This window comes from Ailuropoda melanoleuca, chromosome 20, assembly GCF_002007445.2.
Source record: "Ailuropoda melanoleuca isolate Jingjing chromosome 20, ASM200744v2, whole genome shotgun sequence".
NCBI lineage: Eukaryota > Metazoa > Chordata > Mammalia > Carnivora > Ursidae > Ailuropoda > Ailuropoda melanoleuca.
Window position 1 is genome coordinate 26,979,799 of NC_048237.1, and position 26,526 is coordinate 27,006,324.

The following is a 26,526-nucleotide window of genomic DNA, read 5'->3' on the forward strand; positions in this document are numbered from 1 at the left end:
ATATATGAGCGGAAACGAGTGAGGTTTGTTTGCAGATTCCTCTGTTGAGTCTCTAGGCTGGTAAGAGTCTGTCTCTAGTAAAAGGAGAATGTATGCCCTGTCTTTAGGCACAGAAGGGGGAGATTTTGTTAGGTTTGCTACTTCTAATTGCTTTCAGCTCAAAATAATTTTTATGTTATAACAGCATATTTAGAGGTTTCCTACATAGGCTATACCTACCATCACCCCAAATTCAACTTGAACTTGATTCCTGAGCCTCCCCAGCTGGTTCACTTCTACCATTGTTCCTGTTTCCATGCCTGCACCCGCTGTTCTTCAAACCTCTGATGTGCGACATTTCCAAGGTCACCTTTAAGTCCTCTATCTCCTTCTCATCCCTCATGAGTCCCACCAACTCTGTGGATCATCTCTTTTAACTCTTCCTGGAATCCGTCCTCATGTTAGGACTACTTTTGTTTTGTTTTAAGATTTTATTATGAAGTAATCTCTATACCCAACGCGGGGCTTGAACTCACAACCCTAAGATCAAGAGTCGCAAGTTCTACCAACTGCACCAGTCAGGTGCCCCGGGACTATTTCAGTTGTAAGTGACAAAACCCAACCCAAACTGGCTCAAGCACCAAAAGGACTTTATTGGCTCACATATCTGAAAAGCTGGGTCTAGGCCCTCATAAGACATTTTCAGAAATTGCCTTTCTCCACCTCTTGGGTCGGTTTCTCATTGTCGTTTTCATTGTCAGGCAAGCTCTTCCCCTGCTGTATCAAATATGAAAGGTGAATGCTTCATGATCCTCGTATGACTGAGGAAATTCCTATTCACTCCTATTCTGTTTCTACTATTCAAATTAAGCTGTATTGGCTTGCTTTTTGCCTTTCATGCTTAAATCATGAAATTCCAGTGCCTGACCTAAATTAAAAATAAAAAGAAAAAGCAAGTCTTCATAATTAAAAAAAAGTCTCAGAAAGAGATGGAGATGTTTGCTCTTCAGTAAGCTCTGAGGAAGAAAGACCTTTTTACATTTACAACTTGTTAAAAAAAGATCTGACTTAATGGGGCGTTAAACTGATAACATTCATTAGAACATCAAACTTGTTTTTCTGTGCAATATAAAGATGTCTGTGGATATTCCTAAGTGTTACCAACTTGTTCTGTTCACTGTCTTTGGAAGAATAATTCGTACAAAGGGGTCTAGTAAAACAGCTAAGACTTTAAGAAATGTTGCGAAAATAACCTTCAAAGAACCACCTGTATCTCTGATTTGTTATCTTACTTGATAATGTTTTGGCCTGGTAATAATGGTGAAATTGCCACCACTGCATTTATGAAACTATATAAACTTTTGCAAATATTGTAGCGTTCGTGCACTATGCAGTTTCTGTTACAACTACACCACTCAGCCCTTGTAGCACCAAAGCAGCCAATAAGCAAATGGGTGTGGCCGTGGTCCATTACCACTTTATTTAAGGACATTGAAGTTTGAGTTTCATACAACTCCCCTGGGTCACGGACTACTATTCTTCTTTTGATTTTTCAACTATTTAAAAATCTATATACCCTTCTTATGTCTCATTTGCACCAAGTGCTTGATCTCCAACCGTCGTCCTCCATTCGTGTAGCTAACTCCCTTATCTTCCTCAAGCCTCTGCATTTCCCTTTCTCAATGAAGCCTAACCTGACCATCCTGTTTAAAACTGCAACCTGCCTCATTTCCCGCTGCCTCCCACCGTCCCCACCTCTCACTCACACTCCTCTCATTTCATTATGATTTTCCTATAGGACTTATACATTCTAAAATACTAAATAATGTACTTATTTATAATAGCATTGTCTTCCCTTGCCAGATGGCAAGCTGTCTGGGGGCAGGGGTTTCCATGTATAGGTTCACAGGTGCATCCAAAGTGCCTGGAAGACTGCCTGGCACACAGATGACACTTAACAGCTTTGCTGGATAATTAAGCAGATGGATTCATGACCCATGAAACCCTAGATCAACCACTAGGTTGGAGTTCAGGTAATTTGATGGTAAAAGTTGGTTTCTCCTTTTTTTTTTTTTAAGATTTTATTTATTTAGTTGATGGTTTCTCCTTCTTGAAGCATAGAGGGCTTAGTCTTCAGAGATGAAATTGTCTACGATTCATTTCCTGTTGGACTCTTTAAGATAGGCCAAAGGACTCCTTCCAATGCAAGAAAAAAAAGACAAAAGATTTTTTTGTAAAAAAGAGACTGAATGCTTACAACCTATTATACTTCTTTTCCAAAATTAGCTTTATCCCTTATTCAAGTCTGGTGGGTCCCTTCAGCCTTCTGTCTGAATCTTCTTCCAACTGCCCCACACCTGGAGGTGGCTGGGGCTGATGACCAGAGAGTTCCAAATGGCTGGATACTTAGGGCCTTGAAATAGACAAAGTCAGGTGCAAACAACTTAGCTTTTGTTGTTGTTATTGTTTTGCATTAAAGGGTCAATTCCAGAAAATAAATATTAACAGCTGCTTTTTCCCGCTTGTTAAAGAAATGCATTATCCGCAACTGCATGTAAATATTCGTTTATTATTTTCCCTGTCTTGTCTGGTTCATTTTTTCTTTATTTTTTCCACTAGTATTTCATTAATTATACAACTAGCGAGCACCACAGTATATGCCTATAGCTGCAGCTTTGATCAAATTTCAGTCAAGGCAAGACATTCTTTTTTTTTTTTTTTTAAGATTTTATTTATTTATTTGACAGAGATAGAGACAGCCAGCGAGAGAGGGAACACAAGCAGGGGGAGTGGGAGAGGAAGAAGCAGGCTCCCAGCAGAGGAGCCTGATGTGGGGCTCGATCCCATAATGCCGGGATTATGCCCTGAGCCGAAGGCAGATGCTTAACTGCTGTGCCACCCAGGCGCCCCAAGGCAAGACATTCTTGAAACTGGTTTTCTCGATTCACTCTTTGAGCAGCTGAGTTGGAAAATACAGATTGTCCCACAGTGCCTCTTTAAAGCTGTACGGGTGTCCCCCGATTTGCAGAAGTTTGCATTATGCTACTTCACTTTTACAAAAGACCTCTCTCTGCCCCTCTTTTTGTTAACTGAACGAAATCTGAAGGGGATTTTTGCTTTTACAATAAAAGGCAAAAAGCAAAAATAGTTCGCTACATTTGTTTTGCAGGGAGCCATCCTAGAGACAGCAGCACCCGCAGCAGCAACAGGGCCACAGCCAAGCCCCCATCCGCAGAAACTACACTCGGCATCTCTCCGTCAAGCCTCAGAGCTTTGAACTCTGTGAGCATCTGTGCTTTATTGTGGTTTATTTTGTGCATTCATTAGCGAGATGTGTTTTAAAGTATCAGAAAAGCCTAAAAGAGGTCATTTTCGAGTTCTGGGAAGACCTAAAATTTTTTTCCATGTAAATTCATGGTAATTGCTTCTTCACTTACACCATTTATAGCTTATGAAAGTTTTCATAGGGACGCTGTACTTTTGGATAGCGGGGGAAACCTGTATTTTGATCTGACAGCATACTTTGTACTTCCCATAAATTATTACTTTCTAACTCTAGATTATAAATATTTATTTACACATCTATCTTTGCTATTAAACTTCCTCAAAATATCTTCTTTTTATGCCCCCCAAGTGCTAATACATTCTTTAATAATAATCTGGTGAAATGAAATGAAACATAGAGTTGGCTTACCTCCAAGAACTTCAGCAGCTCCTCTTTGCATGGCATGAAAGGCCTTTCTTGATCAGGCCCCTGCCTCTGTCCACTGTCACATCAGCTGTCATTCTCTCCTACCTTCCAGACCCTATTAGCTCTAGGCCCTCTGGATCAGGGCGCTGCTCACTGCTTACCTCTGTACATTTACCTCCCTCAAAACACATTACACTTTGACTGCCTGGTGAACTCCTTGCCATCTTCAAGCCGTAGTTCATACTTCCTTGTGTATTGTTTGTCTTCCCTCATTGGCCTTTTAAACTTTATGAAAGTGGAGGCCTGGTCTGTCTTGCTCACTGCTGTCTCACCAATGTCTGAAAACAGATAGGGACTTGATCAGTCTTAAATAGAGTAAGCTTTGACTATTTCCAAAAGGCAACAGGGGATCACCCAAAGATATTAATCATTAAAAAATTATAAACAGGTTTTTGTTTTAGAAAGGCACTATGGGGGCGCCTGGGTGGCATAGCGGTTGAGCGTCTGCCTTCGGCTCAGGGCGTGATCCTGGTGTTCCGGGATCGAGCCCCACATCAGGCTCCTCCGCTAGGAGCCTGCTTCTTCCTCTCCCACTCCCCCTGCTTGTGTTCCCTCTCTCACTGGCTGTCTCTATCTCTGTCAAATAAATAAATAAAAATCTTTAAAAAAAAAAAAAAGAAAAAAAGAAAGGCACTATGGTTGCTGTAGGGGGTGGGAGGGAATGGAGAAAGCAAGGCTGACCCTAAGAAATCTGATCATTGGAGTAAGCAAAAATGATGAAGGCCTGATTTGAGGTAGCATCAGTGGGGTTGGGAGGAGGTGAGGGATGTGCGACATGAGAGAACAGCAGGAATGGATAATCTACAGGATGCTATGACTGAGGGTGAGAGGTAGTAAAGGATGGCTCCCAGTTTCTGGCGTCAGAGATTCCGCAGCTGGTGGTGATGTCTGGAACAATCACCAGTGTTACAGTTGTATGTTTACTTGTGGGTCTCTCCCCACTAGTCTGAAAGGGACCTTGCTAAAGTCTTTGAATTAGCAGTGTAAGAAGAGCACCTATTGGGCACCTGGGTGGCTCAGTCGGTTAAGCAGCTGCCTTCAGCTCAGGTCACGATCCAGGGTCCTGGGATCCAGTGGGCAGTTTGCTTCTTCCTCTCTCCCTGGCCCCCCTTATGCTCGCGTGCACTCTCTCTCAAAATCTTTTTTAAAAAGAGCACCTATTATGTAGAAGGCATATAATGAATGAACAAACACATGAAAAATACTAAACAGTACTTCTATGGCCCAATGAGAGGAATGCTTCATAGAAAGTCTACCTTTACTATTTTCTGCCTGCTCTTTCAAGAAGGCAAGGAAAACAAGAGGAAACTGGCTTGGTAAACGAGATCACTGGCTTCTCAGCCGCTTTCTGCATATTGTACAACCAGGAAGCTGACAATAAAGTTTATTTGAGCGTCGACGTGCCCCGACGTGGCCCCGCCTCCCCCAGCCGGAGCTGCGATTGGTGGGCATTGGCCGGCTCCGCCCTTCCTAAGCCCCGATTGGCGAGGGCCGCCGTCATTTCGGAGCGTCCCGGCGCCTGCCCGCCTTTTCGCCGCGTCGCCGGTGCCTGCGCCGCCCGCTGCTCTTCGCCTGTCCTCTCCCGGCCGAAGCCCGGGGGACCAGAGCGAGACGCGGGGACCATGTTCCGACGCAAGCTGACGGCCCTCGACTACCACAACCCGGCTGGCTTCAACTGCAAAGGTGAGGTAGCGGCCCGTGGCCGGCCGCGCATCTGTGACCCCGCCGGCGGCCCCTTCCTCAGCGCCCCCACCCGGGCTCCCCACCCGGACCCTCCGCGGCCTTGTTTCCCTCGGGGGCTCCCCTGGCCCCTCTCTTCCCGGCCACCAAGCACGTGTTTTCCGCCCCCCGTGCTTGGCTTCGGAGCCCCGTCACCCACTTCTGCCTGGGCATTGCCACTTTGCGCACTTGCTAAACTCCAACCCCCCCACCCCACCCCCTCAGCACACGAGTATCACTTTCTCACTTAGCTCTTCAACTCCCTGGCTCCCCGGGTAATTGGGCGATACTTTAAGCACATGGCTGAAATCTGAGGAAGGTGCTGAGTAACTTGAAGACTAGTTCACTGTCCGCCAGGAACTAAGGGGTGACGGGGGGAGGCGTGCAGTCGGAGCCCACCCAGCAGTTTGAGATCAAGAGAGAGTGCACAGTTCAGTTCAGGGCCAACAGTGTTGGGATAAGCACACACAGTAACAGGCTTGTGGAGTCGTGCAAAAAAGTTAATGGCAGGTGATCAGGGCGGTTGAATTGTAAATGAAAAGGTATTGGGGATTTCCCAGCATTAAAATTTCAAAATGCATTAATATTGCTACCCATGTTATTCAACTACTACTCACCACTACTCATTTCTTCCAGAGTTTTTGGCCTGTGGTCGACTAATAAGTGTGAAAGTGATCCCCTAAAACGCAGGGTACTAAGACCATGGTATAATTCTCAAGACTTCTAATGGAAGCCTGAATTTGAAATTGGAAATGATTTCTGAGCAGTATAAGGGTGTTTTGTTGATAGAAGCATATCAATGTATAGAGCCTTGTTTTTCTCCTTTGCCTTTATTTAATAAAAAAGGGTCAGTGACAACAGAGCTTCGATCTAGATTTGAATCTTTGGACTTCAGTTTTCTCATGTGTAAATTGTGGATATTACCTTCCTCAGAAAGGTGTGGGAGGATTAAATGAAATGAATGAGATTTTCTCGTGTATGCACTTATGATGGTAAATGACAGTGTTATCTTCTGTGTTGTCATTTAGTGTCTTGTATTTCACTATTACTTTGCTGTAAGTTTAACTTTGCCCAGCCCTCCCTCATTCTCCCCCTCAAAGGAACTGGAATAATAACCAACACTTAAATAGCAAAACTGTGTGCCAGACACTGTTTTTTTCTTTATTTTATCCTCATAACAACCCCAAGAGGTAACTCCTATTATTCTCATTTTGTAACTCAAACTGAGGCACAAAAGTTTAAGGTGATTAGCTCAAGTTCACACAACCACTGAGTGTAGCTAGAATATGAACGCAGGCCAGAATTTGAACAGAATATTTGTTAATCTGTTCATCCAAAACCTGCACTTCAACTCCTGCTTCAAGCAGCTTAGTTAATTTACTATTTAAAAAAAAAAAAAATCCACGAGACCATTTATTTGTAAGAAGGAAGTGTTTTTATCTAGTGCTTCTAGTGATTTATGAGATACTTTTGTTGCAGATGAAACAGAATTTAGAAACTTTATTGTTTGGCTTGAAGACCAGAAAATCAGACACTACAAGATTGAAGACAGAGGTAATTTAAGAAACATCCACAGCAGTGACTGGCCCAAGTTCTTTGAAAAGGTAATGAATTAGAAAGTTAAATAAAAGTAGTACAGAGAGCTTTTCTAAAAATTTGTGATGACGGTTAAGCTTAAAATTAATTTGTTCTTTTAAAATAAGTAAAAATAGTAATGATCAGTGTTAGAAAAGCTGGATTTCAGGGATTTAACTTTTTTTTATTATATTTGTTTTTAAAGTAAATCGTATCTTTTACAAGCTTTCGGTGTTAGAAAGTTTTGTCTGGAAACACTGTGAGGTTTCTTAAATAAATGGTGACATATATTCTATAAATGGTACAGGTGGCCAAAATCAGACTTCCTTAAACCAAAAGGTTTACTTTGTTAATAAGACACTGATGTGCTTAAAAACTAAGATTATTTCTCGTTTGTGGTTCTGTTAAACATACATAGATGTCCATTGTTGTGTACAATATAAATAATCCTGAAAAGGTCTGTATATATATCTTATTTTTGTGGCTAGAATAATTTTCCCTTTGATTTAGTTTAATTGTAGTAACATTTTTGCAGAAAACGGAATTGTTTTCAAATTAGAATAAAAATCACATTTTCCAGTATCATTAATTACATTAAACATTTAAGCAGCTATATTACTTTGAAGAGTAAGATATTTTCCTTTAAAAATACGAAAAGTGACTAAATTTTTTATTTGCTACAGCAAAGTGATCAGGAACTTTCTCTTTAGAATCAGAGAGTTTATGAATTAGGGAATTGTGTAAGTTACACACTAGCTCTATGACCACAGGCAAGTTTTATTAAGCTTTCTGTGTCTCAGTGTTTTCATCAATAAATGGGATAACAGTGGTTCCTATGTCAGAGCAGTGGTGTGTATTGTTAATAAGTGTTATATAGTTACGCCTGGCCCATAGCAAGTGCTATATGCTTTATTACTTCCCTGCATATACTACCATTATTGCGACCACTGGATTATTTTCTTTAGCTCTTAAAAGGTTTTTTTGTGAGGTTTTTTTGTTTTGTTTTTGAAATTTTGATATGTTTAGACTTATAAATATGTTGTTAGGATTTTATATTTGCTTATATCACATCTCATGACCCATTCATGTGTGCAAGACAGCACATAGTTTCACAGAAGGGTATTTGAAGAATATAAAAAAATTTTCTAATGAAAAACACCTAGAAGTGACAGTAAAGTAGGATAACTTAAATATATTGGACTTACAATCCAAATGGACATTATCTTTCAAGTTGGTCTCTTTGGAATGATGATGTCATTGTTTAAAACATATTCATAACTTTTGGAATTACTTTTAGATCATGAGACATTTTTTTTTTTTTTTTAAAGATTTTATTTATTTATTCTACAGAGATAGAGACAGCCAGCGAGAGAGGGAACACAAGCAGGGGGAGTGGGAGAGGAAGAAGCAGGCTCATAGCGGAGGAGCCTGATGTGGGGCTCGATCCCGGAACACCAGGATCACGCCCTGAGCCGAAGGCAGACGCTTAACCGCTGTGCCACCCAGGCGCCCCCATGAGACATATTTTGAATATCTTTAATATTGGTAATTTTTTATAATTTGAAGATGGACTTGTTTTTTGCACCATTACCAAATCTTGTGAATGAGGTGTTTTCTTTAAAGCAGCGGTATAAAATTTTGGGTTAGAAAATGAGTTACAGCTAGGGGCGCCTGGGTGGCTCAGTCGTTAAGCGTCTGCCTTTGGCTCAGGGTGTGATCCCAGGGTTCTGGGATCGAGCCCCGCATCAGGCTCCCTGCTCTGCTGGGAGCCTGCTTCTTCCTCTCCTAGTCCCCCTGCTTGTGTTCCCTCTCTCGCTGGCTGTCTCTCTCTCTGTCAAATAAATAAATAAAATCTTAAAAAAAAAAAAGAAAGAAACAAACAAAAGAAAAAGAAAAGTGAGTTACAGCTAAAAAGTACTGATTTATTAATTAGGCCAAAGGGATTTCCAAAGGGGAGTTGCAGAAGTTTTGACTAATAGCATTATTCCTGGGATGAGATTTTAAGCTCCTAAGAGACCCATTTGAAGGAGTGGTCACTTGGACGGACAGCTTCTGGCAGTCATCTCAGACGCTTGGTTACATTCTGCATGTATGTCGTCACCTCACTCTGTTCAGTGGCATTTCCATAATATGAAAGCTAAGGTTTAGATAATTGTGATAGATAACGTTTAGGTTCAAGTCCCAGATCTAAGTTGTGTAACTGTTTGCAAGTGTTAATATCTAGGCCTTTTTTCCTCATCTGTAAATTAAGGAAGTTGTTTTAGATCAGTGGCACCCTACCTGGAATCTGCAAAAGTAATAATTTCAAAAAGCATGATGGAAATACTTTTTTAAAATCTTTAAGTGGTACACTTAAATGTTTCCTTCCTTTGGATTATATAATTGCATCAACGGTTTAGTAATGTAAGTGTTGTTTATATTCTTTGAGATCCAAACCAAGATCTGTTTCAGCCCTAACCATTTTTTTCATCCTATAACATTATAGTAATAATGAAACTAGATATTTTTTTTCTTCACAGTATCTCAGAGATGTTAACTGTCCTTTCAAGATTCAAGATCGACAAGAAGCAATTGACTGGCTTCTTGGTTTAGCTGTTAGACTTGAATATGGAGATAATGGTATGTTTTGTGGGAAATGCGTGTTTTAAAGAGAGGAAGAGGAAAGGTGGGCAAAAGGAGTGTTAAAATGTAGGGAATTTAACAGTTTGGGTTTCTTTGTCTTACATTGTTTTACCTTTGGTTCATTATAAGTTTTATACATCCTCATTTCCCTTTTTAGCATCTATTGAAAAGCTTACTTTTGTAACCAGCCTCCCCCACCCCCCACCCCCCGTAACTCCCAAATTGTCTAGGAAAGAATTTTCTTTTCAAAAGTTATGGTCTTTTATCATAAAACATTAAAAGCAACTGTCTTTCGTTGGTATTTAGATTTTTCTTTTAGTATTTGGGAATGGTGTCTCCTGGTAGTTGTCTTCTCACAAAGTAACATTACATTGGTAGATTTGCTGTCTTTCACAGTCTGCACCTTAGCCTTCTGAGTTAAATTGTTAGAGTCCCGCAATTGGTAGGATTTCAGAGTGTTGGTTGCAGCAGGTAATTTCACAAGAGACTGAAATATACATCTAATGCCAATAGGTACTATAGGCCAAAATATGTTTATTATTTGTTTCATGTTTTATTATAGATACTTATATTATTGGACACTTTTGCATATTAGTACCTGTAGTAAAAAAAAAAAAAATTCCCAGTAAACTTGTGTTTCCTCTCATTAGACCATTTCATTTGGAAAGGCTTGCCAGTGTCTAAATGCAAGATCGAATTATCTTACCTACATTCTCTAAGTTGTATTTTGTTCTCTTTTATGGGGCTGTCATGTCCTTTTCGTCTTCTGCTTTTGAAGCTTTTTTTTTTTTTTTTAAGGTTTATTTATTTTAGAGCATGCATGTGTGCATGTAAAGTTGGGGGTGGAGAAAGAGACAGAAGGAAAGAACCTCAAACCAACTCCCTGCTGAGTGTGGAGCCTGAGGTGGGGCTAGATCTCAGGACCCATGAGATCATGACCTGAGAGTCAGATGCTTAACCAACTGAACCACCCAAGTGCCCCTTTTGAAGTCTTTTTGATCTTTATCTTCTTTTTCCTCCCATTCCATCACCATCCATCTTTTCCGATATCCATTGTATCTTTTCTTCATTCCTACAGCTGTTACCGTGGTTCAGGCTCTTGTCATTTTCTGCTAAGATTATTGTAGTATCTTTCAAACTCATCTCCTATTAGCATCATCCTCTCTTTTCATCCTCATGGCCCACCAGGCTTACTTTTGGAAACATAAATGTCTTAGAATGCTACACTTTGCTTTCAAAGAACAGCTCCTATTACATATTCAGAAACACCATTGCTTTCCCTTTTTCTACAAAAGGAGCTGCAGGTCCTTTGGCCTGGTATTCAAGGCCTTTGATAACTGGTGTCTAACCACTATTCACATACTTAACATCCCAGCCAGACTATAAGAGTGCTGTTTCCTGTTTATGTCTTTTTTCTCCCCTAGATTTCTTTGCTTACACTTTTCCTTGGCCATTATGCCATGTCAGTCTGTCTCTACGCATCTAAATCCTGTGCATCCTTGTAAGATCCAGCTTAAATGCCACCTAGCAACAATATTTTTTCTCGATTTTCATAGCTTTGAACTCTGTGCCATGTATACTTTTTATGTCATTTGTCACTTTCCATTTTACTTCTATGTTTTATTTGCCTCTTACATTAAGTTGTAAGCTGCCTGCTTACATTAAGTTGTAAGCTGATACTCAGCTTTGTTTCCTGTGTAGTACCTCTGTTAGTTTCTTATTGATGCTGTAACAAATTACCACAGATTCAGTGACTTAAGACACGATTTGTTATCTTACAGTTTTGGAGGTCAGAAGTCCGACATCTGTCCTGCTGGACTAAAGTCATTTTGTCCACAGGGCTGGTTCCTTTTGGAGGCTTTATGGGAAGATCCATTTCTTTGTCTTTTTCGCCTTCTTGAGGCTGTTTGCATTCCTTGACTCTGGCTCGTTTATCTTCTGATTTACAGCATAGCATCTTCAAATCTTTCTTGTGACTCTGCTTCCATTGTCACATCTTCTCTGACTCTGATCTTCATGCCTCCCTCTTATAAGGATGCTATGATTATATTGAGCCCACCTGGATAATCCAGTATAATCCCCCATTTCAGGGTCCTTAATTTAATCACACTGCAGAGTCCCTTTTGCCATGTAATGTAACATAATCATAGATTCCAGGAATTGGGATAATGGACATCTTGGGGCTGGGAGGTGGGGAGGCAGGGAACCAGTCATGATTTTACTGCCACGGTGTCTGACATAGTTCTCAGATACAATAGATGTGTTTATCAGCTTTAATAAATGTTTGATGAATGTAGTGTATGAATGTTTACGTCTCCTGATATGGAGCATCAACCAGCTGTTTTTTTGCTGGTTCCTCAGACTTAAATTTCAGAAGCCTTATGGCAGAAATCTTAAGGAAAACTCTAAGGCTTTCTTTACTTTCAATTTTAGTTTAGAAAAAAAATACTTGTGATTCTCCTCCTTTAATAAATAAATGTAATCGTAAGCCTTGGTAGCATTAGTTGATTTTTAGGGTCTTTATCTGTTGTGGTCTGAGTCGGCAGAAACTCTGTTAGTTGGTTTGCAACAAAAATTTCTCCAGCTTTTCCGAAGTGTTTTTCAGTTATTCCCAAATAAAATTGTTTTCACATCTCAGTTTATTTCTGTTTTACCCTTCTTTCATTTTACTTGTCCTGTTTTTATAATGCTGCAATTTAGGTTAAGCTACCAAGAACAGTAGATAGTGTATGATTGTGTGTCCCTACAGTTTACTGTAGCTCTTAAGTACATTTACCTATCAATACTGGCATGCTATTTACCTAACAAAAAAACACAAACGAGTTTGTTTCTGAAATATGGTAAATTTTTTTATATTGAAAAATTGTAGTTGAATTTTATTTGAAACCTTAGTTGCATTATAGTTGAGAAGTAAGTAGTATTAAAAGTCTAAGCAAGGGGGCATCTGGGTGGCACAGCGGTTAAGCGTCTGCCTTTGGCTCAGCATGATCCTGGCGTTATGGAATCGAGCCCCGCATCAGGCTCCTCTGCTGTGAGCCTGCTTCTTCCTCTCCCACTCCCCCTGCTTGTGTTCCCTCTCTCGCTGGCTGTCTCTATCTCTGTCAAATAAATAAATAAAATCTTTAAAAAAAAAAAAGTCTAAACAAGAAAACAAGTTTTTGTTTAATTTTTTGGAAAAGGTTTAAAGTAGTAATACTGTCCCTTATCAGTAGGAGGTGCTGTTGTTCTTTTGTTTTACCTTAATACGTTGCATTCTTCTTGACCTTTAAGATATTTAAATTTTTTATTATTTGATGAAACCGTTGTGGATTTTTATTTGTGCCTTAACATTTTTTAAATCCTTTTATTAGCTTGTCAGTTAAGGTGATTAAAATCTGACTTAAATGTTTCTAACTTCTTTGACAAATTTCAGATTTACAAAAGTTGCAGAATAGTACAAAGAATTTTCACGTTTCCATATTTTGCAAATATTAACGTTTTAGTTCACTTGCCTTATTGTCTGTGTACACATTTTTCTCAACCATTTCATAATAAGTTGTAAATGATTCTTTTCTCCTTACATACTTTAATGCACATCCCCCCCCCAAAAAAAGACACTGTCTTACATAATTACAGTATAGGACTGATTCAGTACTGTTATGTATAGCTATTATTCACATTTCACAAGTTGTCTCAGTAATGTTCTTTAGAAAAACAAAAAACAAAAGCAATCCTGGACCATGTGTTGCATTCAGTTATTTTATCTCTTTAGCCTCCTATCATCTGGAACATTTACTCAATCATTTTTTGTCATTATTTGTGTTTCCTGATGCTGACATTTATTTTGTAGAATGTTTCTTGGTTTGGGTTTGTTTGATGTTTCTTCATAAATAGATTCAAAGTTTGTACTTTTGTTAGGAATAACATAGAAGTAATGTGTTCTTTTAAGTTAGTGATATGCTGTGTTACTGGTCACGTTGTTCTGATCGCTACAGTAAGGTTTCTCCACTGTAAAGTTAATATTTTCCCCTCTGTAATAAATACGTATCTTGTGGGGAGATACTTTGAGATGATGTCAGTATGCTTTTGCTCCTCAAACTTTACCTCTGCCTTTAGCTTCGGCTTGATTCTTCTTGCCCAAGTCAGTTATTATGCTGATGATGATTGCTAGAGGTTTTTCTAATTTCATCAGTAGTTATACGTTTATTTGTTGGCTTTTTACTGTGAAGAGGAGCTTTCCCCTCTCTCCAGTATCTCTCCAATTTATGTTTGTTTATTTGAATTAGTGTAGATATGTGCATTCTTATTTTACTCAGCATAATGTTTTTTGTTGTATATTTTGATGTTTATGCTGTTCCAGTTTTGGCCAGTGGGAATTCCTTTAAGCTAACCCCTGTCTGACTTAAGGTTTAATGCTTTTATTTTCCCTCTTGTTTCATTTATAAATCACAGAAGCACTATAACCAGAGGTGTCATTTTGGGCGTTAAGTTTAGTGAATTGTTATTAAATACTTGTAAAGTGTTTTAAGTATTGTTAAGTATTTCTCAAGTAAGAGTAATAAAACCGTCCTTTGGAATTCTGAGTTTCAGGTCTCCATAGAATTAGTTTAGGTTTGTATATGATGGTGTGTTTGAAGTGCTGGTTTTTTTTAGAAGGTAAGGTTTTTGGATTCCTTATTTGGCATTCAAAAGATTTGGAAAGAAACTTTTTAGTGAGTTTGTATTTAATCTCATGTAACCTATACTTACCTTCCTCCCATTCTTTTACCCCTGCTAAGTTTCTGAGCAAGCTGTAAATGCACGCCCTCTCTCCTCAAACTTAGATGGTGTTTGAAATGTCTTCCTTTTAGCAATGTTAATGAAGAGATATTTGTATAGATATTTCAGTAATCATTTTAGCTTAATCAGAAAGCTGCAGTCATATTGTCTTCTGATGGATTTTTTATAGCATAAAACAACTTTGGATGAGATATCTTAAGCTTATAATCAGTTTGGCTTGGTTAAATTCAGTAAATAAGCAATGTTTATTTTACCTTAAGGTACAGTTCTACAAATTATATTTTTGCCTGTGTTTACAGCTGAAAAATACAAGGACTTGGTACCTGATAATACAAAAAATGCTGACAATGCAGCTAAAAATGCAGAGCCATTGATCAATTTGGATGGTAAGTATTTAAGTGCATAAAAATGATCATCAGCATTTCTGGTCCCTTAAATGTTTTTTATTTCCTAGAATGAGGAAGCCTGGGTTTACTTGGTTTTAGTAAATTAAGAATGCTTTATGTTGATGTTTTATTCTGTGTTGTTTTTTATTATCATTTACAATATGTTTTCTCCCAACTCTTAAACCTGAATGCTGTTCTTTGATCTCTTCATACTAATTTGGGGTTTTGATTTGTATTTAATCATGGTGGTGATTCTTTGCCTTCCTGGATGCATAAAATATTTTTTCTAATCTAATGACATGAGACAAATGGTAAAAACTTTTCATTATTTTCACTTCCAGATGCCTTTAAGTCTCTTTTTAAGTATAAAGATTCTAATTCTATTATAATAAAGTGTTCATTCATGACAGATTCATTGTGACCTATAATTTACAAGTTACTCTTAGGAATTAATAAACTGCTTACCCTTACAGGTTAATACGCTGCTTGGACAGACCGCTGCTACTCAGAGAACAGGTTTTGGGAAAATTGTCCATTGAAGCGGTCTAGTTTAAAATTAATAGCTTTGGGCAGAAATATTACTTAAAAGTGCTACATAAATGTGCTTGCAGGAGAAGTTACAGCACAGTCCTAACGTGAGTTAACTTAGTCACTTACTGGTTTGTTCAGTGTGGCTGATCTAATAGGGAACCGGTTGATCTCATCAGTTTACCTAATCGTCAGTGTCCCTACTGGACTGCTTTTAGCAGCAGTTTTAAAAACGAAGAGATTTTTTTGTTATTGGAAAATTAAAAATGTTTTTTGTAGGTTTATATGCTTACATATATGTCTGTAATTATATGCTTGCAAAGCTATAAGTTTCCACTTTTAATCTTTTATAGTAAATAATCCTGATTTTAAGGCTGGTGTAATGGCTTTGGCTAACCTTCTTCAGATTCAGCGTCATGATGATTACCTGGTAATGCTTAAGGTTAGTTTCATGTTCTTGATTCTTGACAAATTTTGTATGTAGAAGAAAAACCTCATTTTCTAAAAATTACCTATGTTTGATATGTAGATACATGGCTAAATGACTGAAATGTGGAGGAATGGGGGACTTAAAGCAGATTTCATGATTTCATCTGTTTTAGATTATCTCATAACAATTCATGTCCAAGCGTGTTTACTCTGTGCCTGCTACTGTGCGCAGTCTTTGGGAAAGATGACTTCATTCAGTCCTCCCAGCAATCCTGGAGGTAGTGGAGGTAGATGCTGATATCCTTTCATTTTAATATGAAGAAATTGAGACCTAAAGAGAATAGATAATATCCAAGATGACACAGAAAATGGGAGAGCCAGGATTTTAATCTAGGCACTCTTAACCACGTGGTCCATTCTTTTTCCTGTATCTCCATACTTCTATTTAATCGGTCCTTTTAAAGATTTGTGGTCTGTATTCACTAAGATAATAGAAAATGCCAAATGAGTCATGGTGGATTTGGTCAAAAATGTATGCCTCCAAATTTCTTTGAGGACTGAATATTTTTGTTTTCCTAGTGCTCCATCCTACATACGCCACTCAATTCATACCTGCACTTCAGGGGACCCAGTGATCTGAAAGAGGTCTCTTATTTCTAAGAGGAAAAATACACTCTTACTTTAGAAAATTATGTCACGTAATTGTGATAGTACAGTGGGCCGGGATGTGGGGAACGGAGTAGTATTTAAAATACTTAAGATTCCAGACTTAGAAATTATTATAGAAATTATTACTGATTTTATGAGAAATTGAACGTTTGACTATACCTTATACATGTAAATCACCTTAATCTGCTTTGCAGTAGATATAATAAATTCCATTCTAACTACGAGAGATTAGCCATAACTTACTCTACTTTTTAGAATTGTATGTACTGATAGTAAAAGAGAAAAACTAGATTATTATAATTCTCTATACTGAATCTGCATGTTAACTCAGATTTTCTCAACTCAGTTTGGATGCCAAGAGACAAAAAGTTGGGTCACCTGCCTGGCTTAGTCAGTAGAGCACATGACTCTTGATCTCAGGGTCATGTGTTTGAACCCCACGTTGGGTGTAGAGATTACTTAAATGAATAAATAAATTAGAACTTCTTAAAAAGAGACAAAAAGTTGTTTTTATTGAGATTTAGGTCTTTCAAAGGCTTGTTCCTTACTCAGTTATGTAAATTGCTTTGGCACTGAGTGAGAAGACAAATAGACTAGCATATTTGGGATGCTTTTGTTAGTCTTTAAAAACCCAAAGGGAAAAGTATAAATCAGCAATAGTCAAAAGCTTTATAAAATTGTAAGCTGCATGTTTGGAGTTATTTTCAGAACCAAACAATCCGTGACAACATGGAAAACATCTTGATAGGTTTGCCACGTGTGAGAATTGATATATTGACTATTTGGCAACAGGACTGATTAATAAATTTGTGACTCCTATTAAAGACTGGTTTAATGGTTCTTTTTAAATGTAGCATTTGGCTTGTATTAATTTTTTAAGTTTTTGCACTTGAGTTACTGTTGTTATTCACTAAGATTCCTTTTAAAAAAATCTTTTGAGTGTGTGTTGGTGCATGAATGCACTTGTATCTGCCATAATAAAATGTATTGGTTATGAAGAAAAACTGTGTTGTATGAGAGATGTGAAAACATTTTACTATAATTAAGTGAAAAAAATCAAGGACAGTGTGTATGATATGCTACCCTTTGTGTCAAGAGCTTGCGTGTGTGCGGACGTTTATGCTTGAGCTTGCTTGTAATAGAATCCTTGTAAGGATACACAGTAATCTGGTTCCAGTGACTGGAGGGATGGTTGAGGCTTGGGTAGGAAGGAGACCTTTTTTTTTCCTTTAACCACGTATCCTTTGTTTAAATTTTTTTTTCATGCATATAAATTACCTGTTCCAAAAAATGCTTTTAATTGTGAGCATCTTTCCACATTATAAAGTATTAAAATGACAACTTTCATTCTTTCAGCAGTTTTGTTTTTAATTTATTGGCGAATTTTGTTAATGAACTAGGTAAATCTAACTTTATCAAATTGGGTATCCTTATTCTCTAGACTCAGACCAGAAGAGATGAACAGCCAATGAAAAAAACTGTTTTTGTGTTTCTCAGGCAATTCGCATTTTGGTCCAGGAGCGCCTGACACAGGATGCAGTTGCTAAAGCAAATCAAACGAAAGAGGTATGCGTTATTTTGTAAATAAATTTTAAATTAATAATGAAAGTTTCTTCTGGTATTGTCATGAGTTTAAATTTGGTATGTATCTGCTTAAGATAACCATTCTTTGTTAGAACTGCCCAGAGAAAGTGTAGCTTATTTCAGTGGGGTTGAATTTGATTCATAAGCAAGTTATAGCCATTTTTGAGTGAAAAATAAACTTATCTCACTTCATACCTTAAAGCAGCTATCAATAGCATGCCCACAGTCTACCAGCACAAACCACTGCACGTGCCCAGTTGTTTAAGAGAATTTACCTTGTAAAATTTATTGAGTTATTTTGACGAATTGCTAGAAAGTAGAACACGCATTGTCTTTCTTACTGATTTCCTTCTTTTGACTTAAATCCTGTGCTTTCTCTTTTGTTTCTTCAGAGAAATCTGTTCTCATTTTATTCACATTTCCTAGCATCACTTATGAGAAAGTAACTTACTTAAGGCCACCTAGTTGGTAAGTGGTTGAGCTTAGGCAGTCTGACTGAAGAGCCAGTGCTCTTACAGTAGCTGGGGACAGCAGTCTGTATGTGAAGGCCTACAGGAGCTAGTTGGCCAGCCCAGGTGAAGGGGTAGGGGCATAGAGGCTATATTAGACCGTAAGTTTCTGGGTACAGGTGACTACATCTGTCATCTTCCAGTCCTGCTTTGTAGGCTGAGGAAACTATACACCATAACTATTTTTCCCTGAATTCTGCGATATTTTAGATGAAGTGCACTAGAAATCCAAATGCCCCCTAAAGTCTCACTGAGTATGGACAGTGCAGAGAATGTCCTCAGGGGTTAGCAGCAGCAGCTGCGGGTGTCTGATAATGCTTCTCGTTGTGCATAGATACTGCAATGAATGTCTTGGGCACAAGGGACATTCTAGATTCTGGTCCCTTTTTTTGTCTCCCCTAATTCCCCAATGTCTTTTGTCTTCTGATCCCATCTTTAGCAAGGCCCAGCAGTGTGAAAAGGTTATTAATGCCAGGGCAATGTAGTCCACCCTGAAAGACACTGTTTGTTTTAAATGCTCTTCTTATTGCTTATTAATTATGTATGAATTGAGCCACTGGAAATTGGATTAAAGATCAGTTTCTTTCACCCACACTGTAGAACAGACAGTAAATTGTTCTGGCATAATAAAATCATTCATTCATTCATTCAGGAAAACTATGCCTTCGGTTTGAAGGCAGTGCAAATAAGGGCATAGCCAGATCTTTTTGCTCTTGTTTACAAAGTAAAATTTTATTCTCAGTGCTCCAAGTCTTAAGTTTAGTGTCACCTCAAAGTACCATGCTATAGTAATACAGAGGAGAAGTTCTTACAGTAAGTGTTCTTGTTTATAATCGTAACTAGCATTTGGGGCATTTGGTCAAGGTCTTTAGGGTTAGCTGTTCCTTGGTGGTCTGTTGGCAAGTAAAATGAAAACAAGACTGGCATAGAAAGCCACTCAGTGCAATTCTGCTTGTTAGTTTTTCTTGCTGAATTTACATACCTGTATATTTTTTCATTTTTTTAATGTAGTATTTTAAAGCAGTTGGAGCCTCAGTAGATTTGCATTATTAGGCAAGAATCGAGTAGTAACAGCTTAGCATTTTGTAACATTGAAAGCAGAGGTTTTATATAGTATAATCAGCAGAGTTTAGACTGCCTCTTGTCACTGTGAACTCCACAGAGTTTGGCATCATGGTCGCCATCTTTGGCATACCTCTGTTAGAGGTACTGACAGGGTTAACTAAATGGTTTAGAGTCTGTTCATTTTCCTAGATTTCGGAGTAACTTCCAAATGAACTATTATTGAAAGTTAAATTATATATAGATAATCTGGTAATCATGCTAACTGAAAAAAAAGGTAATATAAATTTTAGATTTTATATAAAGACAAATTAATGTGCTCAGAAATACTGAAAGTAATCCTATTCCATTTGCCCTGTACTCTGCTGCTTACTGTAGGTAGACTAGGATAGCAGCAGCCCTGCTTGGCTGCAGTGACGGCATAGCCGTAAAAGGAGCTACTGAATTATATGCCTAGTCTTAGAGCGAATGGGTGATGGAACTAGCTTCCCACTCCACGCGCAGGCCATTCTTTCACGTATCAAAAGGCAAATCTAGAGAAAATTCCCCGACTCCCCCCTTGCCACTGCAGCTAAAAGGGTCAAAGGAATAGCTAGCTGATTTTCAGTTATAGATGAGAAAAGAACATGATTCTTAACTATAAAGTTTTGTCTTTTTTTTTTTTTTTTTTAAAGGGCTTGCCTGTTGCTTTAGACAAACATATTCTTGGTTTTGACACAGGAGGTGAGTGATTTTGTTTGAATTCAAACTTTTTAGAGACTAGGTGAATATTTGGGGGAGAAATGGGCAAGTGAATGGTCTTGAATACTGATTAATGCAGTTTTCTTATAAAATAGATGCAGTTCTTAATGAAGCTGCTCAAATTCTGCGATTGCTGCATATAGAAGAGCTCAGAGAGCTACAGACAAAAATTAATGAAGCCATAGTAGCTGTTCAGGCAATTATTGCCGATCCAAAGACAGACCACAGACTGGGGAAAGTTGGAAGATGAACGTTTTAGGATTTCAGCTTCACACCTACTTAGTACCATGGTAACCATGTACCCTGCGGCATGTGTTTTACCACCATTGCTTTTTCTTTAATAAAGTTGAGGAGAGTGAATTTTTTTTTTTACTGTTACGTTTGTGTATCTATATAATTAATCATCCTCTTTCGTGGTTGAGGTACGTGCCAATCCCCGGCTTTGTTATATAGACAGTACAGATCCTCAGATCATAGGAAAACTTAAAATATTTTATTGGAGTAATCTAGAAAATTTGAGAATTGTTACATCTTTGGTATTTATATATGTAGTAACTTCTGTGGGTAACTATAGAGGGACTTAACAGGATCAGAAGATACAAATCGAAACATTCTAGCACCTTTTAATATAAATAGAAATGCAGTGATGCAGAGGTAAAAACAAAAACACACAAAAATAAACTTAGAACTTTTGCTGGGAAACTATAAATAAGTAAGTTGGTTTTTCCCCCGCCAGTTCTGCATAGCCTTCTCTAGGTCAAGGCTTATTTATGATCTTCAGGATTGTGTCTTTATAACCTTGCTTTAGAATCCTTAGCAAAAATTTAGATTTAGGGTCTTATACTCTAATTGGTTCTTAGTTGAATGATTTGACCTTTTAAATATGATAGAAATGTTTATAAAAATTGCTTTAATAAGCAATAATTAAAATTGTTACTTTTTAAAACTTGTAGTAACTTTAGTTTTTCAAAATACAGTAGTAAAGATTGAGGTATAAACTTTTCACAAGATATATAGTCTTTTTGTTCTGAAAGTGTTCATCTTGTAAGTCCAATTCCTTTTTCACTTTCTTCACCTTTGTTTGCAGTAAATGTTCTTTAGGGTCCAGATTCTGATTGTAAACTCCAAGTCCTTTATGATGCCATGTTTACTTTCTTCCTGTGAGGGGAGGTAGAAGGAACACTAGGTAAATATTTTATAACCCAGTTGCAACAGCAAGTATTTTAAAGGGGAATATCCTAATAGGCTGACCTTTTTTGTGTAGACTTGGGGTGAATAGTCTTTACTACCCTATGTATTGGCCATTAACTTTTCCATTCAAAGTGGCTGTCACTGGTGGCAGTGTCTGTGGTAGCAGCCGTATTTGGGCCAAGGGTAATCGGTTACCAGATGCATCCTTCCCTGCTGGTCCAAAGGAGCAGCCGGAGCATTTTATTTACCTGTTGGGCAGTAGGGGTAGACTGCAGTTATCCCATAGAGATGAGATCGTTGCTCTGGGAGATACTCATCAGTAAACTGGCCGCTGTCTCTATTTACTGATATAACACCATCCCTGGTAACAGAAAGGAAGAGTAAATTCATGGGATTTAAGTTGGGATAGAAAAAAAAGTCACTTTCAATAGAGAATTTCTGCTAGCTAGCCTTCTAGAATGTCTTCTTTTAATTTAACCAAATGTGTTTTGACTCATTTAGATGTGAAGATTTTCTCTATCCGTGGCTCTCAAAGTGGTCCCCAGACCAGCATCACTGGGAACTTGCTAGAAATGTAAATTCTTGGACCTCAATTCAGACCTACTGAATCAGGAATTATGGGATGGGACCCAGCGATATGTTTTAACAGTCCTTTGGAATGATTCTGATGCCATCCTAAAATTTTGAGAACCACTGGTAAAATCAGTGCTTCCCAACCCTTGCTGAACAAATTACTTGAGAATCTATTAAAATACTGATGCCTGGGCCTCCTGCCAGACCAATTAAATCAACACTGCAAGGGATGGGGTAGAGGGGCTTAGACATCTAGATACGTTTTTAATGTTCCTCCTTGGAGAACTAGTCTAAATTACAGTACTTTCCCTTCTCCCAGGTAGACAGCTAATACGTCCATAATGTCATTTTTTTAAAAACCAATTTAAATCATACAGCTAATACAGCTCATGGTACCACTTGAGTGTAGTCTTTTATTCTCTGAAGATCAGATTTAGATTAATGCACTTCCTTTTTTGGATACTTTAGTATCAGCTCTTCCACTTCTAAGCAACACCATTAAGTAGGATTTTTAAAAGCAGTAACACTTGAACAATGTTATCTACTAATTAAGAGATAGTGAAAACTTCAGTGAAGAGCTTAATTACTAAAGTCATTAGTGCCATTAGGTAAAATGTCACTAAGGGTGGTATGTCTCCAGACTAGTTTGCCTTTTCAGGCTTGGCCAGTGTGTGTCAGGCTCACCTCCTCCAGTCCGTGTGGTAGAAGTGATCTGCATAGCTAACAATACTGAAGGGGTAATTGAGGTGGTTCTGAATGACGCGCCGTCCAGTCCCATCAGGTAGCGTGCACTCCAGTTTTTTGGTTCCTTTTAAAACATCAGAAAGGGAAAATGAGATCCTTTCATACCATGAGAAAAGAAAACTCCTTTGCCAAAAATAATTGTGGCAGGTAGAGGCCTTCTGAAAGGAAACAAAGGTAGGATAGGAAATAAGACATTTGCCAGAAATATTTGTGGCAGGTAGAGGCCTTCTGAAAGGAAACAAAGAATAGGAAATAAGACATTTTATTCCCAATGCAGTGATACAAATTAGAAACTATAATAGCATTCTAGTTTTTAGAATTTAGACTCTTGATCCTTTCTTGGAAGTAAGGATTGCATTTTTTCTCCCAAAGTAGGACATTAGAGATAAACTTTGTTCTATTTAATTTCAAGTGTCACCTCATAAATTGTTATAAACATAACATCTAGATAAATACTGGCCCTTCATAAGCAATGTATAATGCCTTTTAACTAAAATCCTTAAATATTTTTTAAAGACCTGTTATTTCCTAGATAGGAATTAAAAGTAATTAAAATGGTAACATGGCTCATATTTTTCAGTGTAAAGGAAGCAGTCTTCAAAATTTTGCAATACCTAAACAAGCTTCCTATGGAACCTGGCTTTAAATTTCAAATAGTTTTTTAAAATGTAACTTTAAAAAAAAAGTAACTGTTGTTTTAGACCACCCGGGTTAAATACTGACTCATTTGCATTATAATCCTTTTTATTAGATTATAAAATCTTCAAGAATGGACCTTTTCGTATTCTTTAGTATGGAAGTAGACATATAGCATCTTTTCTAATTATTCTAATAAGGAAATCACACTACAGAAAGAGAAAACTTGGGTATTGGCAACCCGAACTTACTTAATACTGAAGGCCATCCTGCTACATCACTTTTCCAAAGAGTGTCCTTAACATAATAGCCTACTGACTGGTAAAACAACAGATTTTTAAAAATCATCTAATAAATACTGGCAAAAAAAAAAACCCTCTTGTTGACTGATCTGAGTTTGTCAGTTTCAACAGTGGGTTAATTTCTTTTTACTTCTTTAAAAAGTATACCAATTGCTTGTGTGGGGGAAGGGCAAGCATTACAAAAATGAGTTGGACATAAGACTAGCCCTCAAATTATCACCTGATTCACAGACCCCTCCACCCCCGTCCCCAGAACCCCAGGAAGCATTGTAAGTATCAATACAAAGTGTTAACAGTTTATACACCAACTAAAGGAGTAGGTTTTGTGCTGTACTGTTAAAAATTTAAGCCAAAAGTTCTACATGATGAGATCTGGTTTTGTTGTAAAATCCGTGGTAGAGTGCGGGCCCTCATGGTAACGAAGCCTGGCGCGTTCACTGCCCTCAGTAATACCTGCGTCTGCCCAGCAGAGCAGTTTGGAGAAGGGGTCAAAGGTTAAACCGTTAGGTAGTCCAATGTCTTTATTCACCAGAATTCTTCTATTTTCTCCTTCTAAAGAAGACGTTTCGATTTTAGGAGCTTCTCGATTCCAGTCTGTCCAGTACAAGTTGCTGTGGGATAAATTAAATATAGTGAAAATGCAGTCCAAGAAATAAGTGTTTCTGAGTTTTGGTTACTTTCACCATTTAATGAAAATAAACCTAGGATTTCAACGCTAGGATTTTCTAATGCATTGCTGAAGGAGACCAGCCTCATTCCAGGTTAAGTGTTTGTTAGGCAGCCTGGTCTGATCATCTGATCCGCATCACCCCCAGTCCCTCTCACAGTCTCTGAATTCTGTGTATTGTACCACAGTCTCAATAATTTCCTGTTTATTCGTTAGTTTACCATCTTCTCCTAGAATGTGAGCTCCATGAAAGGATAGACCTTGTCTCTGCCTAGAACAGTGTCTATGCCTAGTAGATCTATATAATTACTGTTACATTCATGCATTGGAGCTTTTACACTCCTGTTCTGCCCCTCCCCGCACGGCATTTGAAATCCAAGGGCATCAAATTAGGATCTACAGGTAACAGGAGCATTGGGAAGCCCAGCTGACCCTCGGATTGGATCCACAGCAATGGCTCGAGGATTCACCAGGTCCGTGTGGAAGAGGGCTTTGCGCTCAGAGCCGTCCAGCCTGGCCCTCTCTATCTTGTCCAGGCCACTGTCCGTCCAGTACATTGTTCTACGAAAGTGGTCAATGGCAAGTCCTTCGGGGCTTATCAGACCTGGAAATAGAACAATGGCAGGACTGGAGCATTTGCAGGTATGAAAACCTGAAGAAGAGAGCTCTACTAGGTTTGAAAAGTTTAAAAAACAAAGTCCTGAGAGGCTCTCAGTTGCAAGAACCCGGTTAATAGAGGAACTTGTTCTGCCACCTCTAGTTCTCTAGACTCACACACCCCCCGGCCTGATGGCACCAGGCGTGTGCACGGTCCGGGGGCCAAGCCCTGTGGGGAGCCCTGTTCCTCAGGAGGCTCACAGCAGGAATCACCTTCTCATTTCTTAAATTTGAATGTGTGTTTACAGAGAGGCTGGCACAGCACCACTCAGTGAAGTGACCTGTGTGGCACTGAACCTCCCCTTTTGCACTTCGTAGGGTCAAACGAACTACCAAGTGTCTTCTGGATGAAGTCACTGACCTGAGTTGACGACTGTCTCAGGCTCTGCTCCTGGTACCAGACTGGCACGGCTGATTGTCCGTCCAGCTACATCTGTCCAGTACACCATCCTCTCGCGGCAGTCATAGTCAATTCCCACAACTATGGAGCCCTTTGTGGACCAAAACATGAAATTGGAAGAATTAGGACTCCTTGCATTTCCCTGGAGATCACACTCAGCTGCCTCACGCACAGCTCTAGTGAACAGCCCGTAATGTAGTCTTGCAGGCAACCAAGCAGCATGGTTACACAAGTGGGCTGGGAGGCTGACTTCTGGGGTCCCAGTCAGTCTTGGCCACCGACTAGCTGTGCCACTTAACCTCTCTATGCCTGGGTTTGTGAAGATAACTACCTACTTTATAGTGCTGCTCTAAAAATTAACACCATAAATTCTCGTTCAGCGTCCCAGTCATCAGTCTACAGCAAGGGCTTAATAAGAGCTATTGCTGCCGGCAGTAATAAAATGATCTCATGAAAAAAATCAGCCCCTTTAGGGATTAAGGGACAAACAGTAACAAGTTCTTAACATTTTACTGGGCAAAAAAAATCTGTTGTTACTCCTTCCAAATGGTATCAGCACCTTTGAAACAGCCTTTCTGAAATTCACCAACATAAAATAACAAAATCTACTCCCCCATTTCCCTGTGACTATAATCTTTCCCCTGAGGTGTTACCCCTATCTCTCCTTACTACGAAGCAAACTTTTTGGTTGTACGCTTACATAAAAGAAAGACTCCAGTTGGATGGGTTAAGGAACTGGAGACTGGTGGTCACCAAACCTCTAGCTCAGGAGGTCTTCCCTTCTTCATTGCTAAATAAGTTGGTTTTTCGTTTTTTGTTTTTTTTTTTTTTAAATAAATGCTGAGCCTGTGATACTTCTTTGCAAAACTCTGCACAGTACTTGCTTCATTCAATTTCCAACTCAGACTCCTGGTCTGAGAAACTGAACAGATGTGCAAAACCAACATCTAGGGGCCATCTGGCTGTCCCTGAGGTCACACCAGTTCCTGGCTTGCCTAATAACAAAGCCTCCTGGGGCTGCCTTGACATGCCTCTGGGAGAGGA

The 26,526-nt window shown here is 38.7% G+C and overlaps 2 protein-coding genes and 1 long non-coding RNA gene across 11 annotated transcripts in view; 1 reads left to right on the plus strand and 2 right to left on the minus strand.

The window, feature by feature from the left end:
* Positions 1-1,752: 1,752 nt before the first annotated feature.
* Positions 1,753-5,090, minus strand: LOC117797213. The gene is made up of 3 exons (XR_004622127.1): positions 4,987-5,090; positions 3,674-4,008; positions 1,753-2,175 (listed from the first exon to the last, which is right to left on the minus strand). It is a non-coding gene; the product is annotated as an uncharacterized LOC117797213 (long non-coding RNA).
* A 149-nt stretch (positions 5,091-5,239) lies between these two features.
* On the plus strand, positions 5,240-25,537 carry RTRAF (RNA transcription, translation and transport factor). 2 transcript variants are annotated; one of them, XM_034648314.1, is made up of 8 exons: positions 5,240-5,413; positions 6,929-7,053; positions 9,544-9,643; positions 14,704-14,790; positions 15,672-15,760; positions 17,914-17,982; positions 20,246-20,294; positions 25,401-25,537. In XM_034648314.1, the coding sequence occupies exons 1-8, from the start codon at positions 5,353-5,355 to the stop codon at positions 25,445-25,447; spliced, it is 627 nt and encodes a 208-aa protein (XP_034504205.1). In that variant the 5' UTR covers positions 5,240-5,352; the 3' UTR covers positions 25,448-25,537. The 2 variants fall into 2 exon arrangements, with proteins under 2 accessions (XP_034504205.1, XP_002926537.1); XM_002926491.4 differs by lacking the exon at positions 25,401-25,537 and adding an exon at positions 20,408-20,672 and having other exon boundaries at positions 5,242-5,413.
* The window catches only part of NID2 (nidogen 2), a 57,906-nt gene continuing 52,163 nt past the window's right edge, over positions 20,784-26,526 (minus strand). For 5 of the 8 annotated variants that reach the window (XM_034648313.1, XM_034648310.1, XM_034648308.1 and 2 more), the window contains 6 exons: positions 25,444-25,573; positions 24,858-25,029; positions 24,212-24,369; positions 22,761-22,884; positions 21,752-21,864; positions 20,784-21,470 (listed from right to left, as the gene is read on the minus strand). In XM_034648313.1, coding sequence (XP_034504204.1) covers positions 21,460-21,470; positions 21,752-21,864; positions 22,761-22,884; positions 24,212-24,369; positions 24,858-25,029; positions 25,444-25,573 — 708 coding nt within the window. In that variant the 3' untranslated portion in view covers positions 20,784-21,459. Of the gene's footprint in view, positions 21,471-21,743; positions 21,865-22,760; positions 22,885-24,211; positions 24,370-24,857; positions 25,030-25,443; positions 25,574-26,526 lie in introns of those variants that run through there. The other 3 variants (XM_034648309.1, XM_034648311.1, XM_011233903.3) reach the window with 1 other exon arrangement.

What these genes read in the sequence shown, in the direction of transcription:
- RTRAF (XM_002926491.4), top strand. Translation starts at nt 5,353, where the DNA reads ATGTTCCGACGCAAGCTGACGGCCCTCGACTACCACAACCCGGCTGGC. An exon ending in ATTACCTGGTAATGCTTAAG is followed by an intron (nt 15,761 to 17,913) that starts GTTAGTTTCATG and finishes TGTGTTTCTCAG; the next exon opens with GCAATTCGCATTTTGGTCCA. An exon ending in TCTTGGTTTTGACACAGGAG is followed by an intron (nt 20,295 to 20,407) that starts GTGAGTGATTTT and finishes CTTATAAAATAG; the next exon opens with ATGCAGTTCTTAATGAAGCT.